The sequence below is a fragment of the Heterodontus francisci genome, chromosome 31 (assembly GCF_036365525.1).
Source record: "Heterodontus francisci isolate sHetFra1 chromosome 31, sHetFra1.hap1, whole genome shotgun sequence".
In the NCBI taxonomy this organism is placed as follows: domain Eukaryota; kingdom Metazoa; phylum Chordata; class Chondrichthyes; order Heterodontiformes; family Heterodontidae; genus Heterodontus; species Heterodontus francisci.
The window spans coordinates 51133777-51152184 of NC_090401.1; the positions used below are offsets into that span (position 1 = coordinate 51133777).

General features: G+C 42.9%; 1 protein-coding gene across 1 annotated transcript in view; it reads left to right on the forward strand.

Moving 5' to 3' along the window:
* The first annotated feature begins 1180 nt into the window (after positions 1 to 1180).
* LOC137346999 (glutathione hydrolase 1 proenzyme-like) overlaps positions 1181 to 18408 on the forward strand; it is a 48075-nt gene continuing 30847 nt past the window's right edge. The window contains exons 1-4 of the mRNA XM_068010984.1: positions 1181 to 1261; positions 4357 to 4509; positions 9553 to 9683; positions 10756 to 10824. Coding sequence (XP_067867085.1) covers positions 4364 to 4509; positions 9553 to 9683; positions 10756 to 10824 — 346 coding nt within the window. The 5' untranslated portion in view covers positions 1181 to 1261; positions 4357 to 4363. The remainder of the gene's footprint in view (positions 1262 to 4356; positions 4510 to 9552; positions 9684 to 10755; positions 10825 to 18408) is intronic.

The window sequence follows — 18408 nt, forward strand, 5'->3', positions numbered from 1 at the left end:
CTGCAGACACTCTTCTGTGTGGGATGTTACTGCAGCATCGTCAGCAAAGAGGAGTTCCCTGATGAGGACCTTCCGTACTTTGATCTTCGCTCTTAGACGGGCAAGGTTGAACAACCTGCCATCTGATCTTGTGTGGAGGAAAATTCCTTCTTCTGAAGACTTGAACGCACTTGATCCCAAACAGTGAAGGTGTGAGAACACAGCCCTGTTTCACGCCACGCAGGATAGGAAAGGGGTCTTATGAGGTGCCGCTATGCTGAATTGTGCCTTTCATCTTGTCATGGAATGAGGTGATGATACTTAGTAGCTTTGGTGGACATCCGATCATTAAAACATTAAATAACACAAATAAAGTTAGGGGCAGGTTATTAATATAGTCATGCAATTATTATTTGGGCTAAAGTGGAAAATGCCAGAAATACAATGAAAGAAAAGAAAGAACTTGCATTTACGTAGTGCCTTGCATGACCTCAGGACATCCCAAATCATTTTGTCGCCAATGAAGTTCTTTTGAAGTGTAGTTGCTGTTGTCAGGCTGTGCAGCTGGCCATATCTGAGAAGAGAAAAATGAAGTTTACGCTTTGTGTATAACCTACATTCAAAGCATTAACCTCTTTCTTTTCTTGTTATAGTTGCTGATGGATCTACTGTGTGTTTCCAGCATTTTCTGTTTCTGTTTCAGCTTCCAGCATTTGCAGTTCATTGCTCTTTTTATTTATGCTTTAACAGAATATTATAATGGGTGATCCAGACTCATTCACTCACATATTTTGAAGCATGATTATGATTCTGTTAATGTATTGCTGCTTACCATCCCCCACAATTATCTGTACAGTGTTCACAATACTGTTTCTAATTGGCTAAATGTTAATCCAATAATAGGCAATGTTGCAGTTAAGTAAGCTGTTGACATCAATATCAGAACCAGAAATCTTTTCATTTCAATCCCACTGGAACATCAACTTTATTTTAAAAGCAACTGTTGCAAAGCGATCGCCATGGTGATTTGAGGGAAGAATCACAAACGATCGTTGTCAATCGAGAGAAAGGAGCTACTGTTCATGTGAAGTGAAGGCCTCGGTCAGAAAAAATCTATGCTGCACGGAACTTATTAAATGGACCTAAAAATGGTTGGGGAAAATCCGACTGAAATCGGTGCACTTAGTGAGGATGGCTCAAACACAATCCCACTACAATCTGGGATTAAACAGGATGACATTAACAATCCTGAAAGAAGTGACTCTGGAAAATTGAAAAACAGGTAAATCTACTTTTCTCTTCCTCTTGTTGCTATGATTTGGAATGCACTGTCTGAAAATGCAGTGGAAGCAGATTCAATAATAACTTTCAAAGGGGAATTGGATAAATACTTGGAGAGGAAGAAATTGCAGGGCTGTTGGAAAAGGCCAGGTGGAAAGGGATTAATTGGATAACTCTTTCAAAGAGCCAGCACAGGGATAAGTGGCTGAATGGCCTCCTTCCATGCTTTATCATTCTATTCTATAATTATCTCTTGTCCCAAAGCCATTGATGGATGTTGGGGTACATGCAAGTGATAGTTCTTCAGCTGTGAGACTGAAGACTGAGTGTCAGACAGGGGCATTGGATCCTCTGCTGTCGACTCAGCTGAGATCATTCGAACTGGCAGAGACCAGGAATGGCTCTGGAACATTCCTGGCCTGGTGAGTCTCAGTAGCGGTAATCAGTTCGTGCACCTATTGAGGCCATTGGTAGAAGCCCATCAGTTTCTTATTTATTTACTGCAACAAATGTTTTTGCTACTCACTTAATTTAAGATAACTTTAAGGAAAGAAATTGCATTTATATAGCATCGTTTGCAGCCTCAGAGCATCCCAAAGCTCTTTACAGACAATATGTACTTTGGAAGTGTCGTCGCTATTGTAATATAGGAAATGCAGCAGCCAATTTGCCCACAGTAAGGTCCACATGCCGCAATTTGATAATGGGAAGCTTATCTGGGTTGTTTTAGTGATATTCCTTGAAGGATAAATATTGACCAGTACAGTGGGGAGAACTCCCTGCTCCTCAGATAAATTGAACATTGATATGTTCAGGATTGCCACAAACTTCAGAAGCAGGGGACACAGGCTGGAGTTTAGATTTTTAGATTTAGAGATACAGCACTGAAACAGGCCCTTCGGCCCACCGAGTCTGTGCCAACCATTAACCACCCATTTATACTAATCCTACACTAATCCCATATTCCTACCACATGATGAGGGTCTGTATTTTCAAGATCTGTAAACTTTAACTATTTTTTGTTTCATCTAGGCTTTTTTTTTCGTTAGCAAACTTGCCCTGATGGCTGTTTGGGAAATTCAAGCCCAAGTAGTCTTCAGCAATTGTACCAAATGAAACCATGCTAGTGCTGAACCGGGCACTTATTTATATGGGTTGGTGATGAAGAGTGCGGAGCAGTATGGGTAAGTGCACCACAATAAAGACCAAAGCAAATTGGTAGATATCAAGGATGCATCAGGTCAGATGGAGGACTCAGGCAGTCTTGTGAACACTAAAGAGGCTGCTCATGTGATAAGGGTCAAAAGTCTTGTCCCTTGACCATCTTTAGGCATTGCTAGAGCCCTTTTTCATTACGAAGTTGAGACAACAACAACAATAACACCTTGTATTTATAAAGCATCTCTAATGTAGTAAAACATCCCAAGGTGTTTCACAGGATCTTCACTTAACACCGAGTCACATATGGAGATATAATAGCAAATGACCAAAACCTTGATCAAAGATGTAAGTTTTAAAGAGTGTCTCAAAGGGAGAAAGGGAAAGTGAGGCAGAGCAGTTTAGGAAGGGAGGAAAAAAGCAGTTTAAAAAGCTGTTTAAAGTGGATGCAAACCATTTATTCAATCGCAGCATGCTCCACTTTGCTTACAGCAGAAAGGACTGGCTTTGACTTTGTTCCCACATGAGATATGTGGCTGAGTAACTCTTCCTGCATTAGTGTCCATCTGCTTGATGTGTTCTTCCCCTACCTCTACTGAAGAAGATGGCTCTTGCAGATTACAGTTTCATGAGCTCCTACGCCACTCTGGTACCTTGACTAAGCGGCCTATCAGTGTGTGAGTCCTGATATTGACTGTGAGAAGGCTATTTGGCCACGGAAAGTGGCACAGCCAAGGCCAATGGTGTCCCTACCCGAAATTCACATGGCACAGGACACTAGGTACCGATTGGGCGCAGAAACCTTTCGTGAATTGCCCCTTCCCTAGCTGAGGACACTGAAGCCAATTGTGGCACCCTTGCTACTCCCATGGTGGAGTTTAGCTAACTCAGCATAAATTGAGTATCAAATTTGGGACTTTTTGGTGTTGTATGCTTTAGTGTTACATGACCCAATGCCTTTCTAGTTGACGTTCTACACTGAGAATGTGTATCTCTGCCAAAGATATTTAAATCGATCCAAAAACATTGAATCTAGCACTACAGGAGATCAGATGAGCAAGACCTCTAAAATGATAAGAGATGATCAACAGTGACAAGGTTTTGGAGATTTACCAGAGAGGCTCAAATATAAGGTTTGAGAGGCTATTACAGAACGTCATCATACACAGAGTAGAAAGACAGGAAAAGATTAAGAAGAATGACACGTTATTTGCTCAGATATAGTGACAATAATGAAGAAAGTCACAGGAGATCATTTTCACTTTGAGCGGGGATGGGCAACTTGTGGTTGGGGATCAACACCATTTTCAGACCTTGCCCACTTTTCTGGTCCTCAGTGAGTAACAGGGGAGCGATTGACAAATGCCAGCTTTGCCTCAGTGCCCTTGAAATGACCCCCTTTGTTTACCAGTCCACTAATGCAGCAAGGTTATTAGCTTGCCATAATTTAGTGATTAGAATTTATTTAGCAACTGGAGATAGATTTCCAATGTCCAGTATTTATCAGGAACAATTTTACCATTTTGCTGAAACGATGAGCAACAAAATAGTCCCCATCTGACTTTAAAACTTTTACCAGGCCCCCACACTGGTATAGAAATTACTTTTGGTGATTTTAGTGGACAAATATTCAGCACATTAATTTGACATTTCTTTGTCCACTATGTTATTGGCGGCGCTAGGCCATTTAAAACAATAATACTCATGGGCAGAAGAATATCTTGACTTTAACCTTCATCCAGAATTCCACCAGTAATTTCTAGGAGATCATCTCTCTTACAAATTTAGATGTTTTTGGTTTATAATACTGACACAAACTTAAAAGCCATTTGATAATAAGTTATTTCCTACATGATTGTCATCGTCATAACATTTTGGGTCTGATCATTAATATTGATTTATTGGAAGCTAATCCATGAATCCATGTTTTTATTTCAGAAAGAAGATGTGCTGCATCACTGGGATTCTGATTATCATTGTTATTATTAGTGTCGGAGCAATTGTGCATCTGCTTTGGAGATGTAATGCCTGTGTGTTTCATAAGAACACTAGTATAGCTTCTGATGCAGCACCTTGTTCTAAAATTGGCAGGTAAGCCACAATATATTTTATGAATCTTGGAAACAGATTTATTTACAATGTATTGAAATCCTTGAGCTGCTAACACTGTCAAAACCCCAGATATGCCCCAACGACCTCTTAATAAAATATGTAATGAGGGGTGTACGCTCCTGTGTCACCTCTGCAGTTGGGTCACACATCTTGAGATGTGCCTATATGTAGGTCCCATTGTGCTCAAGTTGTCTTTCTTTTCAGGGGAGAACCTATGAGGTTCAAGTTGCATAACTCTTTAGCTAAAAGCAGCTGTGTGCACGACCTCTGCTGGGAGGCTGGTATATTCACAATAATTCCCTATCCCTGCAGCTCCCTCATGCTCTGTGAATCACCCAGCGCTACATCCTAACAGAGACATCTCCCCGGGGGAACATAGGAATATGAGTAGGCTGTTCCGCCATTCAATGAGATCATGGCTGATCGGTGACTGAACTCCACATACCCACTGTAATGAGAAGCTTATTATGTTGCCTGATGCAACATAAATGAGATACATGGAGTTCAGTTGTTGAAGATCTCAAACAGGTTTATTAACAGCTAACAAGTATATACAGTGCAAAGCTATCTATATACAGGACTTGCCTCTTGGTGCTACAGTTACAGTGTGACTCTGGCACGTCATCACATGACTATGTCCTGGCACTTAGTCATTTGCATACTTAGATTTTAAAGGGATATCACTCTTAAAGGCAATCACACAACATCCCCCTTCTTTCTACAGATAAGTCTCGTATGCTAAAAGTGAGAAACACACAAAATTAGATATCGAAATTATTTGCACATGGATAGAGATTATGAACTTTACAAGTATAGAGGCTCAAAAGTCCATATATCATCTCAGGGAGTTTGCGTCTCATCTGTTGCTGTTCTTTCTGAAGTTTCTCCCTCTCTGCATTCAGTTTCTGTTGCTCTGCCTTCAGCCTGCTAACATACTCTGTTGTTTTTCTCAAGATGACTGCTTTTGGGGCCTTGTCATTCTTGGAAAGTTCCGGCACCTCATCTCGAAGAGCCAATAGACAATGCTTCAACTCATTACTCCTCTGCCTCTTCCAGACATTGCGTGTCCTTCGCTTCTCCTCATCCTCCGTGTCTGAAGGCTTGGGGCTCAAGGTCGAGGGCTTGTTGGGGGAAGAGTACTTGGTCACACCTGTCCATTCTGGCTCGCTGGCGGTTCTCTAGAGAGCAGAAGTGAAGGTGCGGCATCGTTGTGCTGTTGCTGGATTTCCGGACTGCACCGTTTGATGCTGCTCAGAGTCTGCGAGCAGGTTCTAGTCCTTGGAGATTTCCCCTTGGTAATGCTCCCATGGATAGTTATGATGTTGAGGTCCTTACACGCTAGTAGTCCTGCCACTGCTGGTCCACTCATGTCTACTAGGTAGAATGTTTGTGGTTTCCATGCCGACTTGCCGTAGCTGCATTGCATTGTTAATGTGCCACTGCACAGGATGGGTGACCCATTGTATGCAGGTAATTTGGCAGTTGTCAGTTGTATCATAGAATTCCAATGACTCTGGTACATATCTTTGAGGATTCGGACCAGTAGGATATTTGCACTAGCACGGTGTCAATCATGACCTTGAGTGTATGTTTGCCAGCTTTCGTTGGGCACGTGATGTTGATAGTGCAGAAAGCTTCCATTTGTTGGACTTCATCAATGTGATGTGTCAGGTTCACAATGTGGAACGCCTGTTCATCTTCTGTCTGAGAACTGTTTCTCTCTGAGGCTTGTCTCAGGTCTGCTTCGCTGTGGAACCCACGTATTGGCTTGTGTTTTCGCAGATCTCTGGCGTTTTCTTCGCTATTGCCTTGTTTTCTGTTTGCCGGTGTCCTGCCGTGACCTCGGGCCACATCTTTGGAACCAGATTTCTTGCATAGGTGGGCCCAGTGTCCTTTTGCATCGCATGCCTTGCACAGGTCACGAAATGCAGGACAGCTTTGCCCCGAGTAGGACCAGCCCACACTAACCACATAGCTTGCTTTCCCTTTTCGACCTGGTTATGGTGGCGATACTGTTGGCTGCACCTAGTGCTTGTAGGTGCTATTGTCTAGCTACAATGGCTTTGTATTTTCTACCATCTTCCAGCAGTGCGTCAATGCTGTGACCTTTCTATTTCCCCAAGAGGTTTTTCTAAAATGCTTTAATGGGTGTTGGCACAATCACCAGCTCCATTATTCAGTATGACAGCTCAGTTTCTGAGAAGTCGAATTTGTTGCCCTTACTACGGCATCTACTGATGAACTGGTCTATTGATACCTGTAGCTGTTGCCAGGAGGACATCAATTCCAGGTGGTGAATTCCAAAATTTACTCTCAATCGGAGATGATCTTTCAGCACTTTTTAAATCTTTGTGGGATCTTTCTGGTCCTGCTCTGAGAATCCAGAGGTATTGATTCTGTGCAATCCCTCATTTCCAATCGCTATCATTATTTATACAGCCTTTTTTTTGGTTCTGTAATTACTTGATCTGTAAAGCATAATTGCATTCTCTGTTAGAACAGTTTCACCTCAGATAGGATATCCAAGGCTTTCCAGTTCAGGCTGGGAAAATTGGTATCCATCTTCCTGCTGTTCTTTTGCTTTATAACTTGCTTTAAGACATGGTTCTGTGACTCTGTACTGATTTCCCTTTAAAAACGCAGTCTGTTCTAAAGACTAGCTGCTTTGATTGACAGAAGCAGGTGTTTAGCCGTGCTTGCCTGTTTGTCTAGCTTCCAGCACACTAGTCTGTTTGTTTATACAGCTGTGCAATAGGCATTTCAAGTGCTTTTTTTGCTAGCGTTTGTTTATGCAGGTGTTCAATAGGCAATTCTTTACGGTTGAGTGGTTTTATGAGTTTTTTTTCAACTTCAGCTGACTGAATGAAAACTCATCATGCTGAAGTGAGTTAATGGGTTTCTTTTTTTAGTTTTAGCTATGACCTGTGTGAATGGAGGATTCCTGTGCTTTTTGCTGTCAGGCACCTCCTGTAATGGTGCAGACTTGATCAGTTCAAGAGAGGAACTGGGCCCTCCATTTCAATATGCTCGACAGCATCCAGGACTTGTTTGGCACTCCATTCCCCCACCGTAAACATTCACTACCTTCACCACCGGTGCACAGTATCTGCAGTGTGTACCATCTACACGATGCACTGCAGCAACTTGCCAAGACTGCTAAGATAGCACCTTCCAAGCCCTCTACCCCTAGAAGAAATAGGGCAGCAGCTGCACATGAATATCACCACCTCCAAAATCCCCTCCAAGTCACACAGCATTCTGACTTGGAAAAATATCAGCCGTTCCTTCATCTTCGCTGGGTCAAAATCCTGGAACTCTTTACCTATCAGTGCTGTGGGTTCATCTTCACCACAAGGACGTCAGCAGTTCAAGAAGGCAGCTCACCACCATCTTTACAAGGGCAATTAGGGATGGGCAATAAATGCTGGCCTTACTAGCGATGCTCACATCCCGTGAATGAATAAATTTTATAAAAGGCTAGGGTAGAGTTCTACAGATACAATAATCCCTCTAGCACATTACTCAAACAGCATGTGCTAGCTGGCTCAATGCCCCTTGGAAAATGCCAGGCCTGATCTAGCTCTCATATGGCGTCCACACATGCACACACTTTCCATCTGGGGTTCCATAGACAGCAATGAGCAGCAGGAACAGGTAGTCACTTCTTCCCTTGCACATCCGCACCTTTAGAGTGAAACTTTGCCAAACCTTTTCTCAGGAGTCTGAATGGTTTGGAAAGAAGCTATGATGGGGAAGATTTTGTATGATCTGTGGAGAAATCGTGCTTGATGGGTCAAGTGGACTTTGCCCATTACATGTTTCTTTATATGGAATTTACAGCACAGAAACAAGCCAATCAGCTCAACTGGTCTGTGTGGGAGTTTATTCTCCACACAAACATCCTCCTGGCTTTCTTTATCTAACACTATCTGCATATCCCTCTATTCCTCATGCATTTATCTAGCTTCCCCTTAAATGCATCCAGGCTATCCGTTACCAACACTCCATGTAGTAGCAAGTTTCACATTCTAATTACTCTAAAACCATTTGTCCCATCAAGCGTGCCCACCATTTTATTAGTCCAGGCAACTCTATTGTTTCGGTACCAATTTCACAACCCTTACAATTTCTTCTTAAGTAACTGATCTTTAAACCATTCTATTGACTTTCCATTTAAAGCCTCTGTGGCAATGAATTGATCCTGCTTACAACCATGCTGGTACATTAGCAGAATTACTTCTATAGGTGCAATTACATTGGAAATATAGTTTTAGAGCAAAATTGTTTCGCCATTGCAGCTACAGGGTAAATACTTGTAGCTTGTAGTTGGACCTGCCCTCAGAGTGAATTGGAATGAAACTCCCTAGATTTCACTTTGGAGTCAGTTTGGGTCTTAAAATCTGATTTAGATTATACAAGTTGAGGGATGATGCAATGTTAAAACCACTTTACATCAATGCTAAACTTACCTTGTAAATGGGTCCAAATTCTTTCTATAGTTCCTCGCTAGCATGACTTTATAAACTCAGTAAAATTGCAAAAATACTGCTAGTGCTCTAATAACCAGGTCCTATATGTGCCACAGGACCCCAATTTGCATAACTTAATGAAGCCCCCGCCAGATTTAGGTAGGCAGCCGGGCTGTCCTTGTAAAGGCCACAGACAAAATGGTGGCAGGCGGGATTGGCATGGTAATGGTTGGTAAGCACTAGCCTTCCAATTTTAAGGCCTACTGCCCACACAACAGACCTGCCAACAGACGAAGTTAGAACTGAGAGAAATGTGTACCATTGAAACCTGACAAGGATGTCAAAAGGGAATTGGATAAATACTCAGAAAGGAAAAATTTGCAGGGGTGTGGGGAAAGAGCAGGGCAATGGGACTAATTGGATAGCTCTTCCAGCGAGCTGCCAACGGCACAATGGGCCAAATGGCCTCTTTCTTTGCTGTATGACTCTATGTGCTAGGTGTTCTGCTCTTGGACTTTTTCATTTCTGTACCCGGGGCTTTGCTATGTTCCAGAGACATCATGAAGAGGAATGGATCAGTGGTGGATGCAGCCATCGCAGCACTGCTCTGCATTGGGCTGGTGAATGTGCACAGTATGGGCATTGGAGGAGGGCTGATCCTCACCATCTATAATGCAACTACAGGTTAAACTTGTCCTCATTTGAACATTTCCTTGTTTTTTTATTCTTTTGTACTACTTTTTTATTCAATCAGAATATATGTAAAAGGAATAAAATGAGAAATGGAGGTGTATTGTGCTAAGAACCTGCTTTGCCTGTAACTTCCTTCCTTCTTTCCCTTCTGTTTTTTTTTCTTCCTTACTTTCTTCTTTCTTTTCTTTCCATGGCACAATAGAAAAGGTGTAATGTTTTTCATGCACTGCAATGTGTGTGTGAGAGAGAGAGAGAGAGAGACCTGTACCTTTAAACAGAGCTTTAGTTATTGGAGTCACAACCTTGCCTCTGGCCCTTGGGCACATCTCCTCTTCTCTAACTGATTGTACAGGTCAGGTGGCCCACTTTATAAGAATGCATTTGTGTAGTGTCTTATCACACCTCACAAGGAACTATGTTGAATGAAGTGTAGTGACTGTTGCTATATAGGAAAACAGAAAAGGCACTATATAAATGCAATTTGTTGAAATGGATCAGCAGTTAATCTATTCTTACTGGTGCTGGTGGAGGGTGGAATGTTGGCCAGGGTGGTCTGCTACCTGATCTTTAACATCAACCTGAACAAATGGTTTTAACATCACATCTGGTTCAGACCTCCAATAATGCAGGTGTTGCTCAGTGCTTCACTGGAGAGTTAGCTTAATATAAACACACAAATTTTGGAGCAGGATTTGAACCTGCAATCTGCTGACTCAAGGTGAGAGTGCTGCTAACTCAGCCAAGCTGACAACACCATTTTCTTCTTGGTGGAGCACACGACAAAGCAGCAAATCTCTCCACTAGGTGGGAAGAATAGGCCAGTCTAATTATGCAATTTGCAGAGTCTGCCCATCGATTTGAAGCATCACTGAAAGCAACAGTTTAAATGACGAAAACACAGACTATCTGACTCTCCCAGCCAATAGAGGAATTTAGATGACAAGAAGCAAAAGAAATTAAACTAAATGGGGGAATGGAGATACACCACGGATATATAGAAAAAGGATAAAACTCATATAAAGAAATCAAATTCAACTTTTAACAATTTCATGTTTCACTTCAGGAGAGGTTGAAGTAATTAATTCAAGAGAAGTGGCTCCAGAGCGAGAAGTTGCCAGGAACTTGGAAACAGGTAAGCTAGAGGATGTCAAGGCTGAGGCCCTGTCAAACCATTATTGTTTTTTTAAAGATGCAAAATGAGCACTTCTTTGGATTGAAACGGAACTGATTACCATTCTGAGTCATGAAGTTCTCAAGCAAATTCAGTGCTGACTTGCGCTCAAACTGTTATGCAAAATACTAGGCCTAATATATTCAAAAGCTTTAACACTACCTAGCATTTACTGGTGCTCGAGCATTCCTACAGGCTAACTGTTCTACAGGTTCTGTTCATGGCTGAACATGATTGCTGCAGCAAGACTCCATTCTTTGATACATTTCTATGGTCATATCATTATCCTAGTGGTTGTTGTTCCCAGTGCGACAAACTGTTTCAAGTAGCTAATTGTATTGTTTATGATCTGCTGTCAAGCAGCTGATGGAAGCTGTCAATGGAACTTTCATTTCATGCCAATTTATTCTTGGCAGCTTCTTTGGTTAGGTGGCTGAGTGCCTCTGATGTAGGCTGTTCATTTTCAGCAAGCACAAATCGTAGGAATGTAGGATAGGAGTAGGCCACCCAGTCCTGTGAGCCTGTTACACCATTCAGTTAGATCATGGTTGACTTGTATCTTAACACCATCTGCATGCCTTGGTTCCATAACTCTTAATATCCTTGCCTATCTAAAATCTATCAAGCCCAGTTTTGAAATTTTCAGTTGGCACTCAGCTGTAGTAGTTTTTTTGGGGAGAGAGTTCCATGTTTCCATTCCCCTTTGTCAGTGATAATGGTGTCACCAGTATAAAATCCAACTGATGACCCAGCCATAATTCTATCCTTTAACTGTACTGAGGGTTTCTGGGCCATGTCATCCTCAATCAGCTCCTGACATAGTGTGAAACGCAGTGGTCTGCTGATATCTGTTACATTTTTGGGTTCCGTGTCATTGATCACTGCTGTAAATGGTCTTGACATCCCTGAGAACCACGTAGTGCTTTTACCTGCCCAATATCTAGGTAAATATAGTGAGACCAGGATGCCAAACAGAGAACCTTTGTCACAGTCGTTAGACTTATTGGGAAATATCACATGTGGCCATGAGTTAAGTTCCGAAACTAGAAGACATACATTTTATCAGACTGTGGCTTAAGATTTAAACCATTAGAGAAAACTGTTGAACGTTAAACAGTTAATTGAATAATACTGAGCACAAACAGCTCATTTACTAATCTTCTCATTAAAGAAAACAAGGACACTTTTCAATAATCCTCAACATAAATCTGTCACGTGAAATATAGTCACTTACTTCTTCAATGGCCATCTGCTACCATGGAGTCTTCTGACTACTCCTATCATTGCTGGCCTCAGAATAACTTCTGTCTTTGTGTAACACTGCCCAAAATATAGCTCCAAATTCCTTTGAAGATATCATGATATCATACAGCACAGAAAGAGGCCAGACAGCCCAAGGTGCCTGTGCCAACTCTTTGAAAGAAGAACAAAGGATGTCAAAACTGTATTTCTCATAACTAAAATTATGTGATTAAGCATTTGCATGATTCAAAAAGTCATCGTACACACAAATACAACTGCCAAACAAACATATACTATAACCAATAATCCACAGGAAGCTTGCCATTGGATAGAATGGCTTGATCCATTGATCAGTTCCAAACACTTTAAATGATCCAGTAGACGGTTCCCTTGTAGAAGGACTATTAATCTATTGCATAACAAGGCCTTCAAGAATGATGTGCCATGTCTTCCTTGTCCCAAGGTGTGCATATCAGCCAGTCTGTGTCATGTATTCTTTGCATTCTGCAGAAAAGGTCAGCAGTAACCAATTTAAAGCTTCTAGGTGCTGCAACCAGCAAGAAAGAACCCCATAAATCAACCGTCCTAAAGACAAGTGCTTCATTTGTTGTCACAGTATCCAGTACCAGTGCAGTTAAGGTGTCACTCTACAACAATTAAAATGTTTGCAGGTGCTTTATGGACACACTTCAAGTCAATCAACTAGAACCACAAGGCCTTGTGTTTGACAGAATCAAAGGTCTCTCTTTTTTTACCAACAAAGGGCTGTGTAAAATGGTCCATTGAGCACCTGCTGTTTTTTTTTGCCTGAACTGCCCATTGTAAGTGCCATTGGCAGTGAAGGTATGTTTCTGCTGATCAGGACCAATGCAAGACTCTACTGGGGACGGTGAGGTTGGGGTGGGCGATGGTTAGGGGTGTTAGGTATGTGGTGGGGGCAGAGGCAATTGTATGCTCTGCACAATCCATGGGAATGCTGAGTGTGTCAATATTTGCCGTGGAGGTGGGTGGTGAGGGTCTTGCAGGAACCTATAATAATACTCAGTTTTTGTCTGTCCGGACTGTTTTGATTGGTTAGTTTAAGGGGTACATCTGTTGGTGGATTACATAGGATACACAGCACAGAAACAGGCCATTCAGCCCAACCAGTCCATGCCGACGTTTATGCTCCACTCGAGTCTCCTCACATCTTTCCTCATCTAAATCTATCATCGTAACCCTCTATTCCCTTCTCCTTCACATGTTTGTCTGGTCTCCCGTTAAATGCATATATACTATTCGCTTGAACCACTCCTTGTGGTAGCGAGTTCCACATTTTCACCACTCTTTGGGTAAAGAAGTTTCTTCTGAATTCCCTACTGGATTTCTTGGTGACTATTTTATTTGTTGGCTGGTGCCTGGCACATGCAGATGCACGAAGGGTGCATGGAGAACTGAAGCGCGCCATGCCCATGTGTCTGCCAACAGTTGCTGTCGGGGGTAACAGAGTGCGGGGCTGTTGGTGGAGAGCAAAAATAGTGAAAGGTAAGGGATGCCCAACAACAAAGTTATCCTGGCTGGAGGATATTGGGGGGGGGGGGAATTTTGTGCTCTCCCTGCGTCTGGTTTGGAGGCGGGGAGAGCATTTAATTGGGCGGGATGGTGGCGGGCGCAGCCTCACCACCTTCCTGCTTCCACCCAAATTAAATCTGGGGTGGGAAGGCCTGTGCCAAAGGCCCTCCCGCCCCGCTGCCAGTTGAGGCCAGTAAGTGGGCAATTAATGCCCAATTAAAGGCCTCATCCTGCCCAGCCCAGTGTTAGCCCAGTGGTGGATAGGCCCGTCGCCGCATAGGGAGCATGCCTAGCAAACCCATGCAGGTTGCTTAGCAACTTCAGGCTGGGTGGGGGGGGTGGTGGGAGGGGAAGTCCCGCGTTAAAAGATATAGCGCCTGATTGAGAGACCAAGCCTCGGGGGAGGGGGGGGGGGGGTTGGAGGGGGAGCTGCTGAGAACCACACCCCTGCCCTTGCTGCCAACCCCCCTACACCCCCTCCCCCATGACCTCCACCCTGCAAAACCCCTCCTGCCCTGCCTTACCTGTGGTCTGGTTCCAGCGCCTTTGGTGAGTCCAGTACCAGCAGCAGCCACCGCCTCCGCAATGGCGCTGCTCAGTTAAAGCCTGTGATTGGCTGACAGCTCTCGGTAGGCAGGATCTCTGTCGCTGGGGCCCTTAATCCCAGGGAAGGTTCGCCACTGTCCACTTAATTGCTTAATTGGCAAATAATCCAGCGGGCCTTCCCCAGAGGAGGCGACACTGGGCTCTCACCAGCGCTTTAGCCAGTGGTCATGACCCCTGTAGCTAAGCTAAAATCGCAGCCATTGTTTCTGGGAGGCATGGAATGAGATTGATGGGTGGGATGGGGATGGCATGGGAGGAAGGGGATGGTCCGCAAGAGGTGGCATGGAAGGGGTGGTTAAGATAATTGAATTGTTTAAGTGTGGCAAAATGGTGGGGACAATTATCTGATAAAACCTATTGTTCAAATCCTATACTTTGTGGTACAAATGAAGGTTCACTAAATTTGAATGGAAAAGTTTTTGAAAAGCTGTCAGTTGAATTAAAAGAATACATCAGCTTTGATTCTATCGACAAAGATGATGATAACAGTCTATACTCTGCAGAGTTTCTACACAGTCTAACATCAATGGGCTTGCCACCCACAAACTTAGATTTATGGAAGAGCAGTTATAATGTTGCAATGAAACTTGGATCCTAAACAAGGACTTTGTCATGGAACAAGATTGGTAGTTAGCAAACTGTTTTGTTTGATGACTGATGCTGAAATTATAGCAGGCAGATTTCAAGCAAATGGAGTGTTTTTTCATAGAGTCGTAGAATCATAGAATGGTCACAACACAGAAGGAGGCCATTCTGCCTGTTATATCCATGCTGGCTCTCTGCAAGAGCAACTCACCTCGTCCTACTCCCCTGCCTTTTTCCCATAGCCCGGCAATTTTTTTTCCCTTCATGTAATTATCCAATTCTTTATTGAAGGCCTCGATTGAATCTGCCTCCACCACACTCTCAGGCAGTGCATTCCAGATCCTAACCATTCGCTGTGTAAAAAAGTTTTTCTTCATGTTGTCGTTGCTTTTTTTTTTCCAATCGCCTTAAGTCAGTGTTCTCTGGCTCTCAATCCATCCGCCAATGGCAACAGTTTCTCCCTATTTACTCTGTCCAGGCCCCGCGGGATTTTGAACACCTTTGTGAAATCTCCTCTTCTCCAAGGAGAACAAATACAGCTTCTCTATACACACAACTGAAGTTCCTCATCCCTGGAACCATACTCATGAATCTTTTCTGCACCCTCTCTAATGCCTGCACATCATTCCTGAAGTGTGGTGCCCAGAACTGGACACAATACTTCAATTGAGGCTGAACCAGTGTTTTACACAGATTTATCATAACTTCCTTGCTTTTATACTCTATGCCCCTTTTAATAAAGCCCAGGATCCCGTATGCTCTTTCTCAACTTGCCCTGCCACCTTCAATGATTTGTGTACATACACCGCCAGGTCCCTCTACTCATGCACTCCCTTTAGAATTGTACCTTTTATTTTATATTGTCTCTTCTCATTCTCACTACCAAAATGAATCACTTAACGCTTTTCTGCACTAAAGTTCATCTGCCACTTGCCCGCCCATTGCACCAGCCTATTTATATCCTTTTGAAATTTATCACAATCCTCCTCACAGTTCACAATTACTTCCAAGTTTTGTGTTATCTACTAATTTTGAAACTGTACCTGTACACCCAAGTCTAGGTCATTAACATATATCAAGAAAAGCAGGGGTCCTAACACCTTCCTCCAGTCTGAAAAACAACTGTTCACCGCTACTCTCTGTTTCCTATCAATCAGCCAGTCTGTATCCATGCTGCTACTGACCATTTATTTCCATGGCCTTTAACTTTGCTGGCAAGCCTGTTATTTGGCATTTTATCAAATACCTTTTGGAAGTCCAGGTGCACCACATCAACCACATTACCCTCATCAACCCTCTCTGTGACCTCATCAAAAAACTCAAGCAAGGTAGTTAAACACGATTTGCCCTTAACAAATCCATGCTGGTTTTCCTTAATTAATCCACATTTATCCAAGTGACTGCTAATTTTGTCCTGAAATATCATTTACATGCAAACATACATGCATACATACATATGTTTGCATGTACGTTCGAATTATCATTTCTAAAAGCTTTCCCACCACCAAGGTTAAACTGACTGGCCTTTGGTTGCTGGGATTATCCTTACATTCTTTTTTGAACAAGGGTGTAACATTTGCAATTCTCCAGTCCTCTGGCACTTTCCCTGTATCTAAGGAGGATTGGAAGATTATGACCAGTGCCTTTGCAATTTCCACCCCTAATTCCCTCAGTATCGTTGGATGAATCTTATCCAGTCCTGGTGACTTATTAACTTTAAGTACAGCCAGCCTATCTAATACCTCCTTTTTATAAATTTTTAGACCATCCAGTGTCTCAACTACCTTATCTTTCACTATAACTTGGGTAGTATCATCTTCCTTGGTAAAGACAGACGTAAAGTACTCATTTAATACCTCAGCCATGCCCCCTGCCTCCATGTTTAAATCCCCTTTTAGGTCCCTAATCAGCCCCACTCCTTTTTTACCCACCCTTTTACTATTTATATGCCTATAGAAGATTCCCTTTTATGTTAACTGTCAGTCTCTTCTCATATTCTCTCTTTGTTTCTATGATTTATTTTTTCACTTCCCCTCTGAACCTTCTATATTAACCCTGGTTCTCAATTGTATTATCCAGCTGACATCAGTCATAGATACTTTTTCTGCTTTGTATTACTCTCTAGCTCTTTCTTCATCCAGGGAGCTATGGATTTGTTTGACCTACCTTTCCACCTCATGGGAATGCTGTACCTGAATTATCTTCTCTTTAAAGGCAGCTCATTGCTCCATTACAGTTTTGCCTGCCAATCTTTGATTCCAGTTTACCAGGGCCAGATCCATTCCCACCCCATTGCAGTTAGCCCTCCCCAAAATGAATATTTTTGCTCTGTGTTGCTCCTTGTCCTTTTCCATAGCCAACTTAAACCTTATGATACTATGATCACTGTCCTCTAAATGTTTCCCCTACTGACACTTGGTTCACCTGACCCACTTCATTTCCCAGAACCAAATCCAGTAATGCCTCCTTCCTCATTGGTCTGGAAACATAATAATGTAGAAAATTCTCTTGAACACTTTAGAAACTTTTTCCCCTCTCTGTCCTTTACACTATTAATATCCCAGTCTATATCAGAATTATTAAAATCCTGCATTATAGCTACTCTATAATTCTTGGACGTCTCTAATTTCTTTGCAAGTTTGTTCCACTATATCTTTCCCACTAGTTGGTGATCTATAGAATACACCCAGCATGTGATGATACCTCTATTATTTCTTACTTGTAACCAAATGGTGGCAAAGTGGTATTATCACTGGACTAGTAACCCAAAGACACAGGGTATTTCTCTGGGGGCATGGGTTCGAATCACACCACAGCAGAAGGTGGAATTTGGGGCGGCACAGTGGCGCAGTGGTTAGCACCGCAGCCTCACAGCTCCAGCGACCCGGGTTCAATTCTGGGTACTGCCTGTGTGGAGTTTGCAAGTTCTCCCTGTGTCTGCGTGGGTTTCCTCCGGGTACTCCGGTTTCCTCCCACATGCCAAAGACTTGCAGGTTGATAGGTAAATTGACCATTATAAATTGCCACTGGTATAGGTAGGTGGTAGGGAAATATAGGGACAGGTGGGGATGTGGTAGGAATATGGAATTAGTTAGGATTAGTGTAAATGGGTGGTTGATGGTCGGCACAGACTCGGTGGGCCGAAGGGCCTGCTTCAGTGCTGTATCTCTAAACTAAACTAAATAGGTTCTGTCCTTGATCCTTCTCGGACATCCTCCCTCTCCTGTAATGCAATGTTCTCATTAATCAATACTGCTATTGGTGGGTGGGGGGGAGGTAAGTTTATCAGTGAACAAGAACAAAGAACAAAGAAAATTACAGCACAGGAAAAGGCCCTTCGGCCCTCCAAGCCTGCGCCGATCCAGATCCTCTATCTAAACATGTCGCCTATTTTCTAAGGGTCTGTATCTCTTTGCTTCCTGCCCATTCATGTATCTGTCTAGATACATCTTAAAAGACGCTCGCGTGCCCGCATCTACCACCTCCGCTGGCAACGCGTTCCAGGCACCCACCACCCTCTGCGTAAAGAACTTTCCACGCATATCCTCCCTAAACTTTTCC